Consider the following 23354-nt stretch of genomic DNA (forward strand, 5'->3'; position numbering starts at 1 on the left):
TGAACTGAACTGAACTGTACAAGATTCATTATACCTGTTGATTAGGAAAACCTTTCTTGGCAAGTTGATGCCTAGTCCTGAATCCCTAATCTAAAATGACTAGTAGGAATTTGCCAGGTAGAAAAATGGACAAAGGTTGCTCAGGTCAAATGGTAAGAGTATTTTAAAAAGCTGGCTGGCCTTGGAAAATAGAAAGCAATTTAGTGTGGTTACAGTACAAGCACAAATTGGGGAGAAGCAAAATATGAAACTACAAAGATGAACAGAGAGAGATCCTAAAATGTCTCCTCTGAGAAGCTAGAGAATTTGAACTTCATTACGGAAGCTTTGTGGAGACGTTGACATCAGAGGATGTGATTCATATGCTCATGTCCTATCAAAACAGCTCTTTTTTTCCAATATAATATTTTATCTGCTTCAGCCCAAATAGGTCAATTGATTCCAACTTTCTAATGTTTAAGAAGGTCATAGAAATCCACAGAAATTGAGAACTGGTTGATATGTGAAAAATTCAACTAAACTAGTTATTTATAAGAACAATAAAGGTGAGTATACAAAAAGTAAATCCCCATGTCCTTTAAAAACACCTTAAAGCTATCAAATAATTGTACATAGAGACAAGGCCCAGGGAAATCATACAAACAGGATACAAAGAGAAAAGGGCAGTAGACTATCATATTTTAAATAAGTTTTATTTTAAACCAGAGCTATAAGTGAAAGAAAACTACTGCATATGGATGATGTGAAGTTCTAACTAGACAACCTAAGGTCCTTATACTACTTTGGGACTCATTTTAAGCATTAACTAACCAAATATCACATTTGTTGATAACTTATAGTAAATATGAAAATTGAAGACTTAATCACTTTCATCTTTGATTAGTTCTTAGGATTTGAGCCCCAAACTCATTTTGACATCGTAATAAAATCATAATATAAAAAGTGTACTTAGACCTAATTTTCAGTCACACCTGTGGCAAAAGATATTTGATTTAGTCAGATCGGCAGATACAGCCATTAAATAAATCATATACTTGTCCAAATTTCTCAAACTTTTTAATTGGTTATTTTACTCATAGAATGGTACTATCAGAATAGTCATTTAACACTATTTCAAGGAATTAATTACCTTTCTTAATTAAATTAAGTGAAGTAAATTGAATTTAGTTATTAAGTGAAGTAAAATGTAAGGATGCTGTACCCGGAATTTTGATTTCAGAAAAGATAACTGTATCATAAATTATTAAATATGAAGGAAATATCATATTTCTACTTTTATATTTACCAATAAATGTTTATAAACCATTAAATATTTAAAGCAATATAATCTCACCTGATGCAGCATCTAAAAATTAAGATCTAAAAAACTGCTTTTCAGTTATAAACAGAAGAGATGTTTATATGCTAAAAGACTAAGTTCCAAAAGGCTTAAAAATTTTAAAGCCAAATTTTATGTTCCGAGTCATACATTTATATTAAAAGTAGCACATAATATCAGAAAGATTTCTCTATAAATATCCGTTCTTATATTTATAGAACTAATGGAATTATAGCACTAGAAATGTATAATATGAACTAGGTTCAAAATTTTTTTAAAGAATAGAATGTAAAGATATTTGTTCAAAGATTAAATATATTAAAATCCTAAGGAAAATTGCAATAATCTCAATATTTTGAGGTTTATATATATTCTTCTGAAGACTCAAGTGCAAAACAATAAAAGATGCACTAAGAATAATATTAAGTGGCAAAGAAGAAACTCACAATATTCTCACATATTCATTAATGTAGAATATCCATTAAAATTTCCACAATGTGCTTTGAGATTGTTCAAATAGAAATGTATTGGCAGCAAAAATCTTCAAATAAAAATTATATTTACTTTCTAACTTGAAACTATTAATGAGTATCGTATCTTAAAGCACTTTACTGCAGAGAAAATTTATTTCTTCATATAACAGTTTCTGAGTTTTACTTCATTAATTATATTCGTCCAGTAAACTAATCTCAGTGAACTTCAAACAGCAAAAGTTTTTCCAATTTCAGACTTTAATAAGAGGGAAAATAGTTGCTGGTTCTGAAACAGTTCAATTAAAAATATTACCTTTAAATTAAAAGCACAAAGTTAATCCTGAGTTCTATGAACCTTTGTATATAACGAGTGACAGAAGATCGTTAACAGTCACAGTTCTAAGTATTACCCTTGGTTGGCAAGATAAAAAATAGTTGGCTTTATTATAACAACAATTGTTTTAAGTTGCAAAAAAGTGACATTTACCTTTTCCAACTGAGCGTTTTTTTTGGATTTGTATAAAAACTCTCCCACTGCCACAAAAACAGAGAGCACCAAGCCGGCTGCCAGAACAATGAAGATGCCACCAATATTTTGAACCCCCAGGGCACTGGCCTCCTTGCTCTCCTCCTCTGGACACCCATTGCCCCTCCACCATTTCTCCTTCATCATGTGCAGCTTGCCTTCCTCTTGCAGCTGAAGAATTGCTATGGTGATTTTGTCTCTATATGGAGAACCTAAGAAAAGAGAGAGTTTGTTAATGCTTTCCAGGAAACCAGAATTTCATAATTAAAGGTTAACATGATGAAAGAACAGAGCTCTTTCCAAATACTGTGAAATATGCCACTATTTATTTTCAGCAGGAAAAATCAACTGGAAATGGTATAAAATACAAGCTTAACAAAATAAATAGAGGTGGTGGCCTTTCTGATTTTGAAGGTTAAAATACATTTTATTTTGAAAGAGGAAAATATCTCTTGCTAAATGCAGGCTCAACTCAGAGAATTGGGAAAATAATAAATGGTAAGTAGAAATCTACAAAAAAGAAATGCAGAGAGGGCAAGGATATTTAGTTAATGGCTAGGAATCGTTCAACACTGAAAACAGGGCTTTGATCAAATGGTAACCTTGGTTTTTAGGAAAGTTGTGCAAAAAATGGTGTTTCCCATGATTAAGTTGCAACAATTTGAAGCAGTCATGATTAACAAGTTCTGTTCAGTTCGGTTTAGTCGCTCAGTCATGTCCGATTCTTTGCAACCGCACGGACTGCAGCACTCCAGGCTTCCCTGTCCATCACCAACTCCTGGAGCTTGCTCAAACTCATGCCCATCAAGTCTGTCTGTCATCGGTCAACCACCTCATCCTCTGTCATCCCCTTCTCCTCCTGCCTTCAATCTTTCCCAGCATAAGGGTCTTTTCCAATGAGTCAGTTCTTCACATAAGATGGCCAAAGTACTGAAGCTTCTGCTTCAGCACCAGTCCTTCCAGTGAATATTCAGGGTTGATTTCCTTTAGGACTGACTGGTTTGATCTCCTGCCTGTCCAAGGGACTCTCAAGAGTCTTCTCAAAAGCATCAATTCTTTGATGCTCATCTTTCTTTATAGTCCAGCTCTCACATCCACACAAGACTACTGAAAAACCATAGCTTTGACAATATGGACCTACCTTTGTTGGTAAAGTAATGTCCCTGCTTTTTAATATTCTGTCTAGGTTGGTCATAGCTTTTCTTCCAAGAAGCAAGCATCTTTTAATTTCAAGGCTGCAGTCACAATCTGCAGTGATTTTGGAGCCCAAGAAAATAAAGTCTCTCACTGTTTCCATTTGTTTCCCTATCTATTTCCATGAAGTGATGGGACTGGATGAACTATGGATGGAGGTTCGTGACATTGTACAGGAGACAAGGATCAAGACCATTCCCAAGAAAAAGAAATGCAAAAAAGCAAAATGGCTGTCTGGGGAGGCCTTAAAAATTGCTGTGAAAAGAAGAGAAGTGAAAAGCAAAGGAGAAAAGGAAAGATATAAGCATCTGAATGCAGAGTACCAAAGAATATCAAGGAGAGATAAGAAAGCCTTCCTCAGTGATCAGTGCAAAGAAATAGAGGAAAACAATATAATGGGAAAGAATAGCGATCTCTTCAGGAAAAGTAGAGATACGAAGGAAACATTTTATGCAAAGATGGGCACAATAAAGGACAGAAATGGTATGGACCTAACAGAAGCAGAAGATATTAAGAAGAGATGGCAAGAATACAAAGAATAACTGTACAAAAAAGATCTTCACGACCCAGATAATTAAGGAGGTGTGATCACTCACCTAGAGCCAGACATCCTGGAATGCAAAGTCAAGCGGGCCTTAAGAAGCATCACTATGAACAAAGCTAATGGAGGTCATGGAATTCCAGCTGAGCTATCAAATCCTAAAAGGTGATGCTGTGAAAGTGCTGCACTCAATATGCCAACAAATTTGGAAAACTCAGCAGTGGCCACAGGACTGGAAAAGGTCAGTTTTCCTTCCAAACCCAAAGAAAGGCAATGCCAAAGAATGCTCAAACTCCTGCACAACTGTACTCATCTCACACGCTAGTAAAGTAATGCTCAAAATTCTCCAAGCCACGCTTCAGCTATACGTGAACCATGAAGTTCCAAAGCTATGTTTTTTTTTTTTTTTTTCCAGTAGTCATGTAAGGATGTGATAGTGGGACTATAAAGAAAGGTGAGCACCAAAGAATTGATGCTTTTGAACTGTGGTGCTGCAGAAGACTCTTGAGAGTCCCTTGGACTGCAAGGAGATCAAACCAGTCAATCCTAAAGGAAGTCCTAAATATTCATTGGAAGGACTGATGCTGAAGATGAAGTTCCAATAGTTTGGTCACCTTATGCAAGGAATTGAGTTACTGGAGCAGTCCCTGATGCTGGCAAAGATTGAAGGCAGGAGGAGAAGTGGATGACAGAGGATGAGATGGTTGGATGGCATCACTGATTCAATGGACACGAGTTTGGGTAAACTCCGGGAGTTGGTGATGGACAAGGAGGCGTGGAGTGCCGCAGTCCATGGGGTCGCAAAGAGTCGGACACGACTGAGCGACTGAACTGAACTGAACTGAACTATTAGGACCAGATGCCATGATCTTCATTTTTTGAATGTTGAGTTTTAGGCCAGCTTTTTCATGTTCATCAAGAAGCTCCTCAGTTCCTGTTTGCTTTCTGCCATAATTGTGGTGTAATCTGCATATATGGGGTTATTGATATTTCTTCCTGTAATCTTGTTTCCAGCTTGTGCCTCATCTAGTCTGGCATTTTTCATGTTATACTCTGCATATAATATAAGTTAAATAAGCAAGTTGACAATATACAACTTTGATGTACTCCTTTCCCAATTTGGAACCTGTCCATTGCTCCATGTTCGAGTCTAACTGTTTTTTCTTGACCTGCATGCAGATTTCTCAGGAGGCATGTAAGGTGGTCTAGTATTCCCATCTCTTGAAGTATTTCCCACAGTTTATTGTGATCTACACAGTCAATGGCTTTAGCGTAGTCAATGAAAGAGATGCAGATTTTGGGGGGAATGTTTTTGCCAACACATGTTGGCATCTTGATCTCTGGTTCCTCTGTCTTTTCTAAATCCAGTTTGAACACCTGGAATTTCTCAGTTCATGTACTGTTGAAGCCTAATTTGGAGAATTTTGAGTGTTACTTTGCTAGTGTGTGAGATGAGTACAATTATGTGGTAGTTTAAACATTCTTTGGCACTGCCTTTCTTTGGGATTGGAATGTAAACTGACCTTTTCCAGTCCTGTGGCCACTGCTGAGTTGTCCAAATTTCCTGACATATTGAGTGCAGCACTTTTACAGCAATATATTTTATAATTTGAAATAGCTCAGCTGGAAGGAGTGGTTAACATTTTGCAGATAGTAATGATTTATATTTGTTATTTGAGATGAATACCAGAAGTAATGGTTTGTACAGACTTGGATCATTCAAAAATCATCATGGTGACGCGTTGTAAGATTTTTTTTGGTTGTTTGTTTATCATTTTGCACTTTGGAAAGAAATATTTTAATTGTAAGCAACAGTATAAATGAAATTTAGTATATATGCTAATGGGGGTAGATGTTCATCTGCATTAGTGTTATATGATAAGTAATAACTTTTCTAATTGGTTGCCCCAAAGCATGCAATAATACTGAACTATATGCATCTTTCAACATCTGTCCCAAAGGATCAGTCTTATTGCTTTCTCTCCTCCAGAAAATAGTCTGTTATTAGTGTTTAATCATTCCTAAACTCTAATCTTTCCCTAAACACTGCACATTACAGTTTTCTGCACAAATTCATCCATAAGTGTTTTTTTCTGCTTGTAGAAACATACTGATTTCAGCTTGCATTCCATGTTGTCTGTGATTTTTGTCTTGATTTAAATATTCCTGCATATACACCTAAAGATTATTTTTGCTAAGAGCAATTAAAAACCTGATCTGGAAACTATTTTGCCCCATAAGGAACAGCACTATATGTCTTCTTTTTACTTGATTAGTATAACAGGACTAATTCAGCACTGCTCTTTTACCAAGAACAGGTAAGCTAAAAAGCAGCCATACAAGGAAAATCATGAAAAGTTAGTACCTAATTGAAAAGTTGGAGTGAAGATATACCAAGTCCAGGTAGAAAGCTGTTTCCTTAATGTAATCCTCAATTTATGTAGAAGAAATGTTTAAGTACATGGCTTCTATATATCTTTTTCACTATCTTCCTAAAAGGTGCATTATCCATTCCTATAATTAGAACTAATTTATTTTTTTAACTATGCAAAATCTAATTATGGTAGGTAGGAAAATTTATTCTCCTTAGTTTCCTTCCTCTGTCCTCTTCCAAATACTACTCTGATGAAGATGCTCAGTTTAAATTCTTCCCCTTAGCCCTTCAGATTTCAGTGGATTAGCCTAGTGCATACTATTTTCTATCTTGATCATTTACTGGAGACTCAGCTTAGGTCATTAAGTATCACTATTATTTACCTTTTAAGATGTGATCTATTTTCCTAAGTAGATTATAAATTCTAACAGACTATAAGAGTGACAATGAGGTGTATTTAGTCTTCTCTGGCATGTATTTAAAAAATATAAATGAAGGCCATCTGGTTTGGCTATCCAGTTTTCATTAATTCATTACATCTAGTCTAGAACCAGCTTTAAAGTCACGTGTACTCTGAATTACCATTCTGATTAACCATGTATGTCCTGGGCAACATAAACATTGATTGAGAAAAAATCATTTTAGGTTATCCTTCCATTGGAAAAATAGCATCTGAAACACATTTTGTACTTTTAGTACTTATAGAAATGACCATAGGTGGCTAATATAAAAATATAGCCTGAATATAAACAAATGTTTGGAGGATACTGATATGAAATGTAGACTTTGAAATATGGAAAATTCTTGATCTATTTAAGTAATATTTTGAGGCAGGTCATTTTTCATCCTGAGCAAAATTGAAAGAGTATTATTTTATTGCCAATTCACCAAAACTCCCAAATTGCATTATGATGTTTATTCTATATTTTCAAACACCATATTCTCTATTACATTCTCAAAATAAGGTACAGATTAAAAAAAAAGTAAACCAATTTTCAACAAATGATGGACACATCTTGATTTCTTGTTGGTTGGACTTATCCTCAGCACTTATTGTAAATATGAAAATGTCCTGTTGCTAGCACACCTCCCCACACTTGTTTTCCAGTGTAAACATAATATGTAAATAGAAATCAGTTCGAATAAAAGCTGAAAAACTAATATACCTCAGTTTGAGTTTTTTAATAGGGTGAAATAATACAGATAATATAATCAATGACACTAAATCACTGCAATGCTTTGCCATTCTATTATTGACTGATTTTAAAAACTAATAATTTATCAATAATGACATTACTTCTTTGGTGTGTCATTTGATGCTCCTTGGGAAGCATTTCTAGCAGATACCAATAAAGTCAAAAGTGGTTTGAAACTTTATCTAGTTGAAAAATTTCAAGGAGATATTGAGATCAATGAATAAAAGTATATTTTATCTTCTTTCAACATGAATAACCATGCACTTAGCTCTAATGACGTGAACAGCCATTAGTTAGAGTCTAAGTTTTGCTCAAGTATGAACCTAGCCTCAATCCATAGGTTGTCAAGACAAGAACTATGAGGCCATTGAGTGGCAGCTGTGAGAAGCTGGGGTTAGGTACCATAAGCTTGTCTTCAAGGAAGATGAGTACCTTTGCAACAGGGCTCTTAAATTGGGTTAGAAAACTACTGAGGAAATTGTAAATATGTCTAATATAACATATGCTTTTGCATCTAAAAGTCAGTCCTCAAATGCTTAAGAGGGAAACAGGTAACTTGTGAAGAAACAAGTTTGACAAAAAGATCTGAAAAATTGTAACATCAGGTATGGAAAGATAATTTTCAGTTCAAGTTTTATTTTTAAAAATCTGTGGGAATTTCAACACAGGGTTCCCAGATACTTAAACCTTTATTATATCCCAGGAAATATTTTGTCTAAAATTCTCTACATTAAGATTTTGGCATATAAGTTACTTTTTAAAAAACACCATGTGAGATAAGGCAAATACCTCTTAAAGCTGAATTTAGTTCTCTGATTTTCACTATGCAATTTCTGTTTTTTATTTCATTTGTATTCCTGCTTACAATGAGACTTTCTTTGGTTGTTTAAACATATGCTCCATTCTGACAGTAAGGAACAATTATGTTTAAAAATGGTCTTTTTTCAAGTTGCTGAAGGATCCCATTTACCAGATAAAACCGTTTCTAGCTGACATGAAAGAAAAGGAGAGTGAGAGAGAAAGAAAGGGAAGGAGGAAGAAAGGAAGGAAGGAAAAAAGACATGTGATTACTACATAGTGAAGTCCCTCCATAAGCCCTGGGGCTCAAAAGAACACTCAAGAAGACATAAAGGCACTTTTGAGCGACAAACAGCAGCAATATGTATGTGTGCATAAATAAAACCTACAAACACACCTATTCAGAATTCATCAATTAAAAAAAAAATTACTCTCCAAATGTCCCCAAAGGTTAAATTTTGATCAAAGGACTTTACATAAAATTATAATTTCATGAACATTCCTCCTAACAAATAGACTAAAAGCTCCTTAGGAAAATAAACTGTGATTTGTTATAAACAATATAAATCTCACCAAGTAGTTCTGAGCCAACTTGCTGGGTTTACTGAATTGAGTTGACTCCCTTCTCTTACTTTCTTCCCTCCTTCCTCCTCCCTACCTCCCTTGTACCTTTCCTTCACTTTTTTTCATACATTGTCGCTTTGCTTTCCTTCTTCTCCTTCCTTCCCCCTCCCACTCTCTTTCCTTTTCTCTCCCTCCTCTCCCTCCTCCACCCACTCCTTCCCTTCCTTTCAATCCTTTGATGTTTCTTATAGAACAGAATACACATGTAGTTATACATTCTTGGTTCTAAAGTTTAAATCTGCTACACATAAATTATCGATTTGCTCATTTGATTGTTTTGTTCATGCTCTTTACAAACATACAAATTTAAGTGTGTACCAAACATTTTCCTTATCTTATTCAGGAAATATAATATAGAAAAGATTAAAGAAAGGGAATTAGCTTTACTTTTAACTCTTGAAGAGGCTTATTAATGGATATAAAGCTTTTCTTTAAAGGTTGCACAGCAAATTTTCTAATACCTATCATGCTTTAGTGAAATATTTTAAAATCACAATATCCATATACCAGCAATCTCCCATCCATCCTGCCAAAAATGTCTTTACTTTCAAATTAGGCTTCTGCATGCTTTAATCGATTACTAAGGTCAGGGGAAAAAAATAACTCTTTCCCTCTAAAAAAAGTCTCTTTCTAAAACTTATTATAACAATATTTCCTAAACTGGCTTTTTCCCATACACTTCTTTTTTGGGAAGTATACATCTGTGTTTCACTTTTAAAGAATTCATCACTCAAATAAGCTTGAAGGATACCCCATAACAAATATATCTTTTGTATACTTTATACATTAGCAAAATAAAAGGCTGCTATCTCTCCAATGAAGGATAAAGTTTAAAAATGTCTTAAATGATTACATCTGTTTTATTGAAGAATTTTTTCTTCCTATCTATTAATGTTCCCATCAATTATTTTGTTTTAATCTCAATTTGAAAAGCACTGCCTTCAATAACAGTAATTACTGCTGTTACTACATAAGCTCTGTCAAAAATAAGCTGTTTCTTGTTAGATCTTAGCTTTGAATTTACTCATCACAGGACTACTGATCAAGTCACATATTTTTTGTATGTTCTTATTCATCTCTTCATATGCTTCATGAATCATCAGCTCATAAGAATCTACATCACAATACTTTAGGACATGTCTTCACAGCTGGCTTTTAAATCCCTTTACAAAATACATTTGAGTGGTAATAGTTATGAGTTATTTAAATCTATCTGTAAATCAAAACTGATGAAACCAATTCTGGGGGAAAATACACTGTCTTATTTTTCCTAATGGTACCCAGATCCTTTAAATATTTTGTTAAAATTATAAGAGGCTGGCTAGGTATTTATGTTTCTCATAATAACAAATCCCCACTGTCCACTTCCTAAAGGACTTTAGTGTCCTTTGTTTTATATTTCATAGTTATTCAACTCATCATAATGATGTTATGAGCTGTGTATTACAGAGATTTAGGTAACATCCTGGTATTTGTTCTCTTTGAGTCTGGGAAGATATTTGTACGAAATAGACTACTCATAATTTTAGGTTTCCTCTAGTATAGCATGTCATTTCTCCAAGATACTGTGCACTTTCTGAAGTGCTTACACATCGTATGGGTATGTGACTATACTATATTCACTAAGTATATATAATTTCAATGATTTGACTCAAAGAGTTTCAATAATTCCTTAATTATTCCTCTTCTTTGAAGGTGTTTAATATGATAAATATTTCTAAGACACACACCCAAATACTTGAAGTGCTTTAAATAACGACTTAAAACATCAGGCTACCTGTCAGTTATAGGTAATCAACCATCCATTATTCATCTTTTTTCATCCAGCATCTAGCACAGTACCTGTCACAAAGTAAGCATTTAACAATGCTTTTTGAATGAAACATTGAATCAATTATAAAAATCCATTATGATATAGTCAAAATATGTTAAGGTATAACTTCTGATATTGACATCTTCTCAGTTTCTTATTAAATTCAGTAGAACACAGAGTTCACAAACATATGAGTTTCACACTTTTAGTGTTGACCATCTAGGATAAGTTAGGATGATAAACAACTTCATACATCTTTATGCCATCCATCAGCTATCAGAGGCATCCCTTGGTCAGTGCCTTAATAAGTGAAAGAACTGTTAGCACAAAAGATCTGAGGCTATCTGCTGGAACCATCAACTTTCATTCTTAAATTACAGTGTTTCTGGCAATGTTATATTTTATGAAATTGCTCCCTGCTTCCTATGCTGAGATGAAAGTTGGGTGCCCTAAATGCACAACATATTTTGGGTGCTTTTAGAGCTTTATCTCTTTTTACCATTATTTCCATGATAAAATCTTCCAATAATATTGGAACTAGACCACATTTTCTTAGAGCCTTTTTTACTCAGTAAAAGGTGGGTTTTATTATCTCTTAGGACACTGCCTCTCTCATATTTGTTTTTAAGAAGTGTTAAGTTAAATTTTATATTTACATTTCAGATTCAATTTTACATTGCTATTCTCCAGTTTTATGCTGTATTCAGTCAACAGTGCTGTTAAACAATACCATAGCATCACTGTTCTTTTCCTCTATAGAACTTGTCTCAGTTTGTAACTAAAAATAATTTCTGGGACTATTTGTTTAATGCTCATTTACAGTAACAGGCTGTAAATTTCATAAAGACAGGGGCTATTTCTGCTTTGTTAGTAGAATACCTGGCACACTCATTTGTGCAAGAGTGTGTGCTTAGTTGCTTCAGTCATGTCTGAATCTTTGCGACCCTATGGACCACAGCCCACCAGGCTCCTCTGTCCATGGGATTCTCCAGGCAAGAATACTGGAGTGGGTTGCCATGCCCTCCTCCAGGGGATATTCCTGATCCAGGGAATGAACCTGCAATCTTGTGTCTCGCGAATTGGGAGGTGGGTTCTTTACCACTAACACCACCTGGGAAGACCAAATATAATATTTACATACATGAACAAAATATTAATCACTTTACAGCTGGTCATGCATACCTGCAACTTTACCTTCAATTATTTCTTATGAACCCAAACTATATATTTTTAATCTATATGCAATAATTATAATATATTTATTTCAAAGGAAGAATTTAATATATATAGCAACTAAACACTCCATGGGACCCATTTCAGATTTCCTATTAGATAAAAGCTAAACTAGCGTAAAGTTACGGTCATCACTCTTTGTATTTTATTTTGAAGGTATTCTATCAAAAAAATCTCAATTTGATAGGCGTATGAAGAACTCACAAGTGATAATCATAAAAATTAAAGATTAATCTCATCTTGAAAACAAATTACCAGCTCATAACATAATCACAGAACAGTAAATGAGTGCTATACGTGATCATTTCTCCATGATAACTTATGATTTTTCCACACTGGAAATCTATGAACATTGTTTTCCTGCTTAAATATTTTTAGTGGTGCTCTAAAGCTATTGAACAAGTTTCCCTGGTGGCTTAGTGGTAAAGAATCCACCTGTCAATGCAGAAGATGCAGATTCAGTCCCTGGGTTGGGAAGATTCCCTGGAGAAGGAAATGCCAACCAACTCCAGTATTACTGCCTGGGAAATCCCATGGACAGAAGAGCCTGGTGGGCTACAGACATAGGAATGGCAAAAAAGATATGACCTAGTGACTAAAACAAAACAATAAGTCTATAGACTACAAGCTCAATTCGTAATTATGTCCATTTCTTCAACATATCACAGACTTCTCAGACTGTATACTTCTCAGACTGTATTCCATTAGTACAAACTATGAAGTTCTATTTCTCTGGAGAGCCCTGTTTTCATACTTTCTCCAATTTTCTGGTTGAACATCCTCAACCAGATAATCTGCTGCTCATCCTTCCCTAACTTTTTACACTTTTCTTTGGCTGTCACAGAGATATACAGGATCCTTCTTCTTTGGAGTCATAGCACATAGCAGATACCCTAGTACAACATTTGGTATGTGGTATTCTAATGTTTTGCTATATATCTTTTCCTATTGAATAATTATATGAGGGCTTCCCTGATGGCTCAGATTGTAAAGAATTTGCCTGCCATGTGGGAGACCCAGGTTTGAGAGCCATGTATGAATATTTTTTTTATTATTAATTATTACATGTACCAACACAGGTGATAGATTCTACTCATTACATATATATACACAGGTGCTAGTCATATAGGGATGAACAATGTAACATGAATCCTGCCCCAGTTGACTTTTTACTGTAACACAAAACACATGTATTAAATAACCTTTGCAACTATGAGAATGACTATAATGAACACCATATTATAGAAACATGTGACAGATGGAACTATGTTAGTCGGCTGACTTTGTATGCAAAAAGGGTTGCATTATTTTGAAGATCATAGGGACAAAAACTCTTCTTTCTCTTTGGCTGCCTTTCACCTATTTCCACTGTTTCCCCATCTATTTCCCATGAAGTAATTAAGCTAAATACCTATATTCAAATTCTATAACTTGCTTAAATTGGATAGAGATTGTTTTTTTTTTTTTTTTCCTCTGTTGTAGACATCAAAATTCAAAGTGTTAAGACCTCTATGGAAAAGGATTCTACTTAAAGGAATATTTGTAGAATCCTCAGGAGAATATTTAGGCATCTAAGATCACAAAGGAGATGAGTATATGAGGCACACAAAATGTACCAATGCATGTGCATGCTGTCTCTCAATCACGTCTGACTCTTTGTGATGCTGTGGACTGCCATCAACCAGGCTGTTCTGTCCATGGTATTTTCCTGGCAAGAACACTGGTTGGGTTGCCATTTCCTACTCCAAAATGTATCAATAAAAACCAAACCTTCAAATTATAGAGTAGATATTCTATCCAGTTGCCTTTTATTACTATTCTGAATATTCTTTGACTTGTGTGAAAAAAGAATAAGAAAGGCAAATATTATCAGCACATAATGAAAAAGTAAACTATTACCACTTGTTCTGACCTATTTCGTGCTGCTGCTAAGTCACTTCAGTCGTGTCCGACTCTGTGCGACCCCAGAGATGGCAGCCCATGAGGCTCCCCCATCCCTGGGATTCTCCAGGCAAGAACACTGGAGTGGGGTGCCATTGCCTTCTCCGGACCTATTTCATACATATTAGTTAAAAGTGACTGGTGAAGTAGATTTGTAGTCACATTGCTACATATTAAATCATGAAACTCTGATGTAAAATATGAAAACAGAAATAGTTTCATTCTAGAAACCCTGTCTTCCTAAAAATTTTTTCATCTGCATGATAATCATTTGAATAGTGGTAACAGTCATAATGTCAGGAATACTTTCCTCACTACGATATTTTTGTTCCAAGTTCAATATTAAACTTTGATGAATGAATTATAATAGCTGGACAATCTGAAATAAAATCATCAACCATAGCCTTGACTAGATTAACCTTTGTTGGCAAAGTAATGTCTCTGCTTTTGAGATCTAGGTCGGTCATAACTTTCCTTCCAAGGAGCAAGCTTCCTTTAATTTCATGGCTGCAGTCACCGTCTGCCGTGATTTTGGAGCCCCAAAAAATAACGTCTGACACTATTTCCACTGTTTCCCCATCTATTTCCCATGAAGTAATGGGGGACCAGATGCCATGATCTTCGTTTTCTGAATGTTGAGCTTTAAGTCAACTTTTCCACGCTCCTCTTTCACTTTCATCAAGAGGCTTTTTAGTTCCTCTTCACTTTCTGCCATAAGGGTGGTGTCATCTGCATATCTGAGGTTATTGATATTTCTCCCAGCAATCTTGATTCCAGCTTGTGCTTCTTCTAGCCCAGCATTTCTCATGATGTACTCTGCATATAAGTTAAATAAGTAGGGTGACAATATATAATCTTGACATACTCCTTTTCCTATTTGGAACCATTCTGTTGTTCCATGTCCTGTTCTAACTGTTGCTTCCTGACCTGCATATATGTTTCTCAAGAGGCAGGTCAGGTCTGGTATTCCTATCTCTTTCAGAATTTTCCACAGTTTATTGTGACCACACAGTCAAAGGCTTTGGCATAGTCAATAAAGCAGAAATAGATGTTTTTCTGGAACTCTCTTGCTTTTTCGATGATTCAGCAGATGTTGGCAATTTGATTTCTGGTTCCTCTGCCTTTTCTAAAACCAGCTTGAACATCTGGAAGTTCACGGTTCACGTACTGTTGAAGCCTGGCTTGGAGAATTTTGAGTATTACTTTACTAGCGTGTAAAATGAGTGCAATTGTGTGGTAGTTTGAGCATTCTTTGGCATTGCCTTTCTTTGAAATTGGAATGAAAACTGACCTTTTCCGGTCCTTTGGCCACTGCTGAGTTTTCCAAATTTGCTGGCATATTGAGTGAAGCACTTTCACAGCATTATCTTTCAGGATTTGAAGTAGCTCAACTGGAATTCCATCACCTCCACTAGCTTTGTTCGTAGTGATGCTTTCTAAGGCCCACTTGATTTCACATTCCAGGATGTCTGGCTCTAGGTGAGTGATCACACCATCATGATTATCTTGGTCATGAAGATCTTTTTTCTACAGTTCTTCTGTGTATTCTTGCCACCTTTTCTTAATATCTTCTGCTTCTGTTAGGTCCATATCATTTCTGTCCTTTATCGAGCCCATCTTTGCATGAAATGTTCCCTTGGTATCTCTGATTTTCTTGAAGAGATCTCTAGTCTTTCCCATTCTGTTGTTTTCCTCTATTTCTTTGCATTGATCGCTGACATGTCTAATTTACACGCTTGTGTGTGTCTAAATTTGAACTAAATGAATTGAACTCATATCGTGCAAGGACAAATCAGTTTAAAAATATAAGCACCTTAATTCTCCATGTTGAAAATTAAGGGCAAGACCTTATTTCCCCCTTTTCTAGAGCACTTGGCTTGGAAGATTGTGTTTTATAAGTTTTCTTTCCCTATAGCTTCAAAATGTATATAAATCTTTTTAGGAGCTAAATAAGCCACTTTTCAGTTTTAAGGAATGTCTTCCTCAAGGACTTGGGACCTGTCTTTTTTTTGGGGGGGAGGGGTTTGGGGGGGGAAATACAATCATAAGGAATCTAATGTCCTATCTCCTAGTTCTGTGAAAGAGTATCAGCTTACTTTGGTGGGACCTCACTCCAAACTGCAAACCCTCCTCTTGTCATAACGAAAGTTAACTTAATTTTTCTTTGGATGAATTCAGTTAGCTAACACAGATATTCAGTGCAATCATCAAATCAAATTATCTAATCCAATAATATAAACATGATTCTACCCATGTTGAGTCTTAGAGAGGCTTAGTGACTTCACCTATGACTCCTGGGACACTTAGGTGGAACAAAGATTTGTTTTAAGTCATGTCTACAATGGCCACATATTACAGAAAATATGGTAGGGCAACACATGCAAGGTACTCATCTTTGGAATTTAGTGCTTATACATTTTACTTCTGTGCTTTGACTTTTTTTCTTTTCCCTAATACCAATGATTCATTGATCTTACTTAGTCATGCTAACCAAAGGATGACAGTCTGGCACAGTCAATCAGGCTAACTAATCTATAATGTAATTTGAATCCATGGCCTTGGAGTAATCACCACAAGGCACCAACAAAATAAATTCATGGTCTAATGTTTGCATATAAAATCTATCAGGACAAACTGTTTTCATGAGAATTATCCATGTATTTATTTAGGGACCATGTGGTCAACATTTACAATATTAATGAAAGCTGCTCACATTGGTGCTCACAATTCATCAAATTCCCTCTGGAAACTTCCTAGATTCTAGCTTTCAGAGTTTGTTGATGATGTCTGTGGAGCACGCATAGCTTATTACAAAGACTCATCTGTTTTCAGTGACATGAAATCTAGGCTTTAGCAAATACGCCAGGAAAATACAGGTGTATTTTGGCTTTTTGTTTGTTTGTTTGTTTAATTTAGGCTCTGAAAATTATTAGATCTCGATTGAGACTTGCAAAATCACTTCACCAACATTAAAATTATGCTGCTTGTGCAATGAAAAAATGGAATGCATTTTAATGGAAGGTTTGACCTGCAGAAAGATGAATAATTTGCATCAATTTTTGTGCATTATGTTCAACTAATGAAGACAAATGTATTCATTCATTTTAGTAAAGCTGAAGAACTAAAGACCAGCAATTTTATGCATCTATAATGATGAATATTACACTACTTATTGTATGATGAATTGGGAATTCTAGAATTGGATGGTGAGCAAAACAGGGGAAAAACATGCTTCTCATACTGATTTCTATTTTTATAAAATGGGCATCTGCCTTAAACAAACAACATGCCTCTTTTTAGTACTGATCCCAATCTCTCACTTAGTCAAATAACAAGAAATAAAGAAGCAGTGAAATCTCATGCATTTAACATTAGAAAATACAAGAAAGAAATTTTACATTGTTCACATGTCAAAGTGATATCCTTCTACCATAAAGAGTCCACGATACAACCTATTGTAACTTTAGGCTGATTATGTGGAAGGACATTATAATGAGATAAAAGTAACTTAAGAATTATTAATAGAGCTATAGCTATTTTATATTTGTTAATATAAAATACGTTAGAAAATAGTTTACAAAGGTAATATTAAATTCCAATTGTGAAGTAAGAATGTATCTTATTTATAATTGCATATGAAAGAAATAAATATATAATAGAAATAAGATGCAAATAATTTTGTGTAAATATAATAGAAATAAAATGTAAATATATTTACATAGAAAATTTAATAGAAATATAATGTATATAACAATTTTGTGTCTGATAAAATTGTCTTTAAATTTAACCCTAGTATTAAAGACATATATAAAAAATAAGAGACATTTATAAAGCCAGTATCTTTGCATTCATCTTTACTTTGTCTCTTTATTGCCTATTAAGTTCTGCATATATTACATATCAGTAGTTTTCTATGATATGAGTAATTTAATGTGGATTTAGTTCACAGAAATAATTATACATTGACTATTTAAACTTACTATTGATGTAACCCCACAAGTTAAGTAGGGATACATAAGGTTATAGAAAATTTTAGCATTGTGGATGATAGGCACATAAACAGTATTTCCTGCATCCCCTTTTCAGTTGACTGGTATTTCCCATATGTTATTTACTGGTGGAAGCACCAATAAATGGATGAACTGTACCACTAGCTTACTTTTAAAGATAGAAACAGTTTTAATGGGACCCTACAGACACTTTACAATATTTCTATCAAACTGAACACAGCAAAGCAAAATAACACCAACTGGCTCTAATGGATTTCTCTAGATTGCTGCTTTCCTACCAGCTCACAACTGCTGAGTCTGCCTAGTCCTCAAAGTGCACTATGCACTCAAAATTCCAAAGACAGAAGCCAAGAAGGCTTTTAGTATGGGTGGTCAGAAGGGAGACAAGGCAGCTGAAAATGCCATTAAGTAGAAATGCTCCCCATTCAACTTCATAGATTATAACCTATGCTGAATTAACAAGCAAGACTGCAACCTCTCACACACATTTTAGTATTCCTTAATGAAAACTGCTGTGATTTGTTTTTTGCTTTACCCCCCACCCCGCATCCAGTTTTTGTTGTTTTAATTTGAATGGATGAAAAGGAATTTCAGTTAACTTATTATAAGAACACCAAAACTTCAAAAATCTACCATACCATAAATATCACATTAAAATAGCACCACTGCATTCTGAAAAACTATGAAAGGGATTTAATGTCACCATGAGCTTAATTAAGCCAGCTTATGCTTATTTAGCATTTACCTTCGAATCATTGTTGATTGCTCCACTAAGGTATTTTGTGTAAACAGAGCTTCCCTAATTAAATAGCTTCTATCTGAGTCATTCAGTGAGTCCACAACATGCTTTGGGCGGTAATAATCACACTCAGAGTGATGAATGGTCACAGCAGGGCCCTAGATGAATCACAGGAGGCCCAGCAGGCTCAAAGGACACATGGATTTTTTGGGGAAAAAACGGAAAATATGCATGAGTTTTGAAATATTTCTCAATACTCAGTTCAGAAGAGACATAGTATTTCTCTTTAACCTCCTGCACTTAACCACACATGCCTCTATGACAGTAACTAAAAATCTGAGTAACAGTAAAAGCAAGGGAAAGCGAGTTCCTCTTTGATCACATTTACAATATTAATAAAAATAGAATTTTCATTTCAGTTTATGGCTCCTGCAGGTATAGACTCAAAATCCTGAGGAATTTCTGGTATTGATCTAAATTTCCAGAAACGGCCTGCATTGCTTTGCTTTGAACAGAGTATCTCCTTAACTTTTGTTGGGAAAAGAAATTCAAATACCCTTTTATTTTTCACACCTAAAAACATTAGTTTTAAAAATTTATTCCTTATAATTAAACAAAATTTTAAAATTAAATACAAGTTATCAAAAAATCATCACTATTCTTGAACAAGATTATATAAAAGGGAAATGTTAATTAATGAGTTGAGATATTCAGGTTATGATGTTGGTTGAAAGTTTATGGTATGTCAGAATCTCATTCAAGTACTAGAGTTGCATGTCATTTCATTTATTAATGACTTAAGTAATAATTCATGAAGTTATATTTTTGGCAGAGCTATGACATAAAAAATCATAAATTACTGCCTGATTTTTTTTTTTCCTCAGAAGCATTTGAGGGGTTAAAGTGTGAAATGCCTTTTTCTAGATTATACTACTTTGATGAATTTATATGAGTTAATAAGACTCATCATGTATTGGAGACTCAAAATCATTTAATTTTGTGCTATGCTTGAATGAATAAAATAAAATCTACTAAGTTAAGAACTTAATATTATCAAGTCAAACAGAAGAAAACAAGTTATCTGAACAAGAGAAAAAAAAGGATATCGTAATACCTGCAGGTGACTGATTTGAATATTTATTCCTTTAAGTGTAGTTATGTTATTCAGAATTAGGCTAAAAATAAAGTGTATATTGAATATATTAATTAAGAGACATTTTAATAAATTTAAATTCAATATTTTTTGGCAGTGAAAATAAAAATATGGTGAAATGTTCTTCCTAGTCTATAATTTTGCTATTTCAAAGTATTATTAGATATTTTGAATTTGTATAAATATATACTGATAATTTTATATTAAAATTCCAAGAAGGTCCTTATAAAAGAAATTTATCATGTGCTAGCTTCTAATTTTTAAAAATTCTCTATTTAAAACACTAATATATTACACTATTACACCACACTAACTACATACTACAAAGATGATTCCACATAGATATATAATCCAACTTGATTTCTATAAGTTTCTTGTGCAAGTGACCTGGCAAATATCAGTGACTATTTTTTTGCAATAACTAAGCTTTTTCAGAAGGGCAAAAGTTGATTTGATCAGCTGAGCTGAGTAGATAAAAGAAAAAAAAAAAAAAGACTATATCCTAAGGCTTATAGCTTAATTTGTTTTGTTATCTCAATTTATCTATAAGGTTAGAATGAGAAGAAATAGAAATTCCAAATGTTGTGTATTTTTGTTAATTTAAAAAGTTACATTAAAACTAAAGTATATATATTATTTTAAATTGTTTTATATTTTCCTTATAAGTCAATATCTTACAGTAAACACTGTCAAGGGTAGGAATAAAAAATCTGCTCTTTGTATAGGTCCCATAAACTATCACAGGGAGCTTCCCTAGAACTGATTCAACTATTATCTTTCCTTTTTAAAATAGCTTTCACATCCGAAATATCCCAGTGAGTTTTTGAGGATTATATACTATTTTGATTGATTGGGCTTCCCTTGTGGCTCAGCTGGTAAAGAATCCACCTGCAATGTGGGAGACCTCGCTTAGATCCCTGGGTTGGGAAGATCCCTTGGAGAAGGGAAAGGCTACCCACTCCAGTATTCTGGCCTAAAGAATTCCATGGACAGTCTATGGGGTCCCAAAGAGTTGGACACGACTGAGCAACTTCTACTCACTTTGATTGATTTGTAGCAAGTGAAAGTGAAAGTGAAGTCGCTCAGTCTTGTCTGACTCTTTGTGACGCCGTGGACTGTAGCCTACCGGGTTCCTCCATCCATGGGATTCTCCAGGCAAGAATACTAGAGTGGATTGTTATTTCCTTCTCCAGGGGATCTTCTGGACCCAGGGATCGAACCCCGGTGTCCCACATTGCAGGCAGATGTTTTACCCTCTGAGCCACCAGGGAAGCCCCTGATTTGTAGCAAGCATGTCCTCAAAGCAGAACAATATGATAGACACAGTCTTGGTACACTGATACATTGTATTTACAACTCAAACAAGCAAGTAAACAAAAAACTCTCAAGCTTAAGGTTTTATATTAAATATAAGTCAAATTTCTTTATTTTAATTATTTGAAATTATGAGTGTTATTATGTAACTAACATTCATGAAAAATATCTGTGCTATACTCCAAAGAGAAGCAAGTTAACAGGATGGCCTCCAACAGTTAGAGTTACCCCAGGCGCCTGTACAGTGATGAGGACAGGAACCAAAATGAGATGTCCCAGGCCCCATACTCCAAAGAGGGCCTCCCCAGTAGCTCAGCCTTGAAGACTTTGCCTGCAGTATAGTAGATGTGGTTGAATTCCTGGGTTGGGAAGATCCAGGAGGATCCCCTGGAAGAGGGCATGGCAACCCACTCCGGTATTCTTGCCTGGAAAATTCCATGGACAGAAGAGCCTAGTGAGCTACAGTCCACAGGGTCACAAACAGTCGGACCTGACTGAGAGGATTTAGCACGCATACTCCAAAATCCTTAAATATCCTCCCCAAATCTTATTTAATTCTCACTACCCTGAATCACTCTTGTTCAATGAGGTCATCACATTGAATAATGTAAGATGCTACACTGATCATTAGCTCCAAAAATTATTTGTTTTCTCTGTTTATAAACCTTGCTGCACCATCATATTTTTAGATGTAGAGTTCATTTGCTCAACAAATAATTGAAAGTCCACGGAGTGCAGGCAATAAACTTGTATAGGCTTACAACAACTAAAAGGCCAAAATCTCTGTCCTCCTCCACATAATGTAAACCAAAGGGGAAGGTATGGATATACAGGAATCTCACTCCTTTCAGAAACAAAATGAATTTATTTTCTTCAGTTCTTTCCAAATGAAACTGTGAAGCAATAGGAACCTATCAATCACTGCTTCCATTCTTCATATGTGTTTAAGGTGTTTGATTTTTAAAATTTGTTCTGAGACATCAGCAAACCATATTGCTTCACATAATAGTTTCCTGCCCACTTTAAATCAAACTCTAGGAATCTGTCAAGCATATTATCTGAAACACCATATTTAGCATTAAATAGACCTTAGGTTTTCCTAGTCTAACTCTCTAGTTTTACTAATTAAAAAAGAGAAATTTAGAAAATGTAAATTTCATGTCAGTTGTCCAAGATCACAACAAATGATAAAACTAAATACAGAATATCAGTGTGCAAAATACTACGTGATGATAGTTTTGAGCATATAATCAGGCTCTTTTCTAACATATCATAAAGATCTGCCAGAGATTCTTGCAAGAGACTTGAGTTCGATCCCTGGGTCGGGAAGATCCCATAAAGGAGGGAATGGCTACCTGCTCCAGTATTCTTACATGGAGAATCCCATGGACAGAGGATCCTGGAAGGCTATACTCCATGGTATGGCCAAGAGTCAGACACAACTGAGTGACTAATATTTTCACTTTCACTAAGCTTGAAAATTTATCAAAGTTGTTCATCATAAACTCCAAATAAATGGTACATGAATGCATGAAACTGTTGAATTCTTGAGGGAAAGAACCATATGGGATCTAACTAGGGAGTATGCTAGAATTTGAACACATGATCAAGACAAAACTATCCCAATAAACTCAATCCTTATCATGAATATAAGTTAAAACATTTTGAAAAGACATGTTCCTTAAGCTTATTATAATTAGGATAACTGAATCATCTTTATATGTTAGAATTAATTATATATACTTTGGCAAAATAATGGCAAAGCTTTGGATGGTCTGTTCCCAGTGTGAGCAGTAAAGGAGGTTCATTTTGTGCAGAGAATTTTAAAACAACAGTAGCAACAACTATCACCCCACACTGGCAAGTCAATTAAAAAGCATCCCTCCCTGTAAAATATCTTTTGTTCATCTGAGTTCTAAACACTTATTATAGAGTTTTAACAACCCTACTTATTGAACTTTGAATTAGCAAATATTTATTTTTTATTCTTTAATAGACATTGTACTCCACTTGGCAACTAAACTGGAGAATCCTCATTATACAGCTTAAAAGTGAAAATGAGACACTCAGTCCTGTCCAACTCTTTGTGACCCCATGGACTATACCA

The 23354-nt window shown here is 34.7% G+C and overlaps 1 protein-coding gene across 7 annotated transcripts in view; it reads right to left on the reverse strand.

Moving 5' to 3' along the window:
• The window catches only part of GRIK2 (glutamate ionotropic receptor kainate type subunit 2), a 731033-nt gene that overhangs the window by 15135 nt on the left and 692544 nt on the right, over nt 1-23354 (reverse strand). For all 7 annotated transcript variants that reach the window (XM_024996836.2, XM_059889840.1, NM_001193063.1 and 4 more), the window contains one exon: nt 2279-2529. In XM_024996836.2, coding sequence (XP_024852604.1) covers nt 2279-2529 — 251 coding nt within the window. The remainder of the gene's footprint in view (nt 1-2278; nt 2530-23354) is intronic.

The sequence above is a fragment of the Bos taurus genome, chromosome 9 (assembly GCF_002263795.3).
Source record: "Bos taurus isolate L1 Dominette 01449 registration number 42190680 breed Hereford chromosome 9, ARS-UCD2.0, whole genome shotgun sequence".
Lineage (NCBI taxonomy): Eukaryota > Metazoa > Chordata > Mammalia > Artiodactyla > Bovidae > Bos > Bos taurus.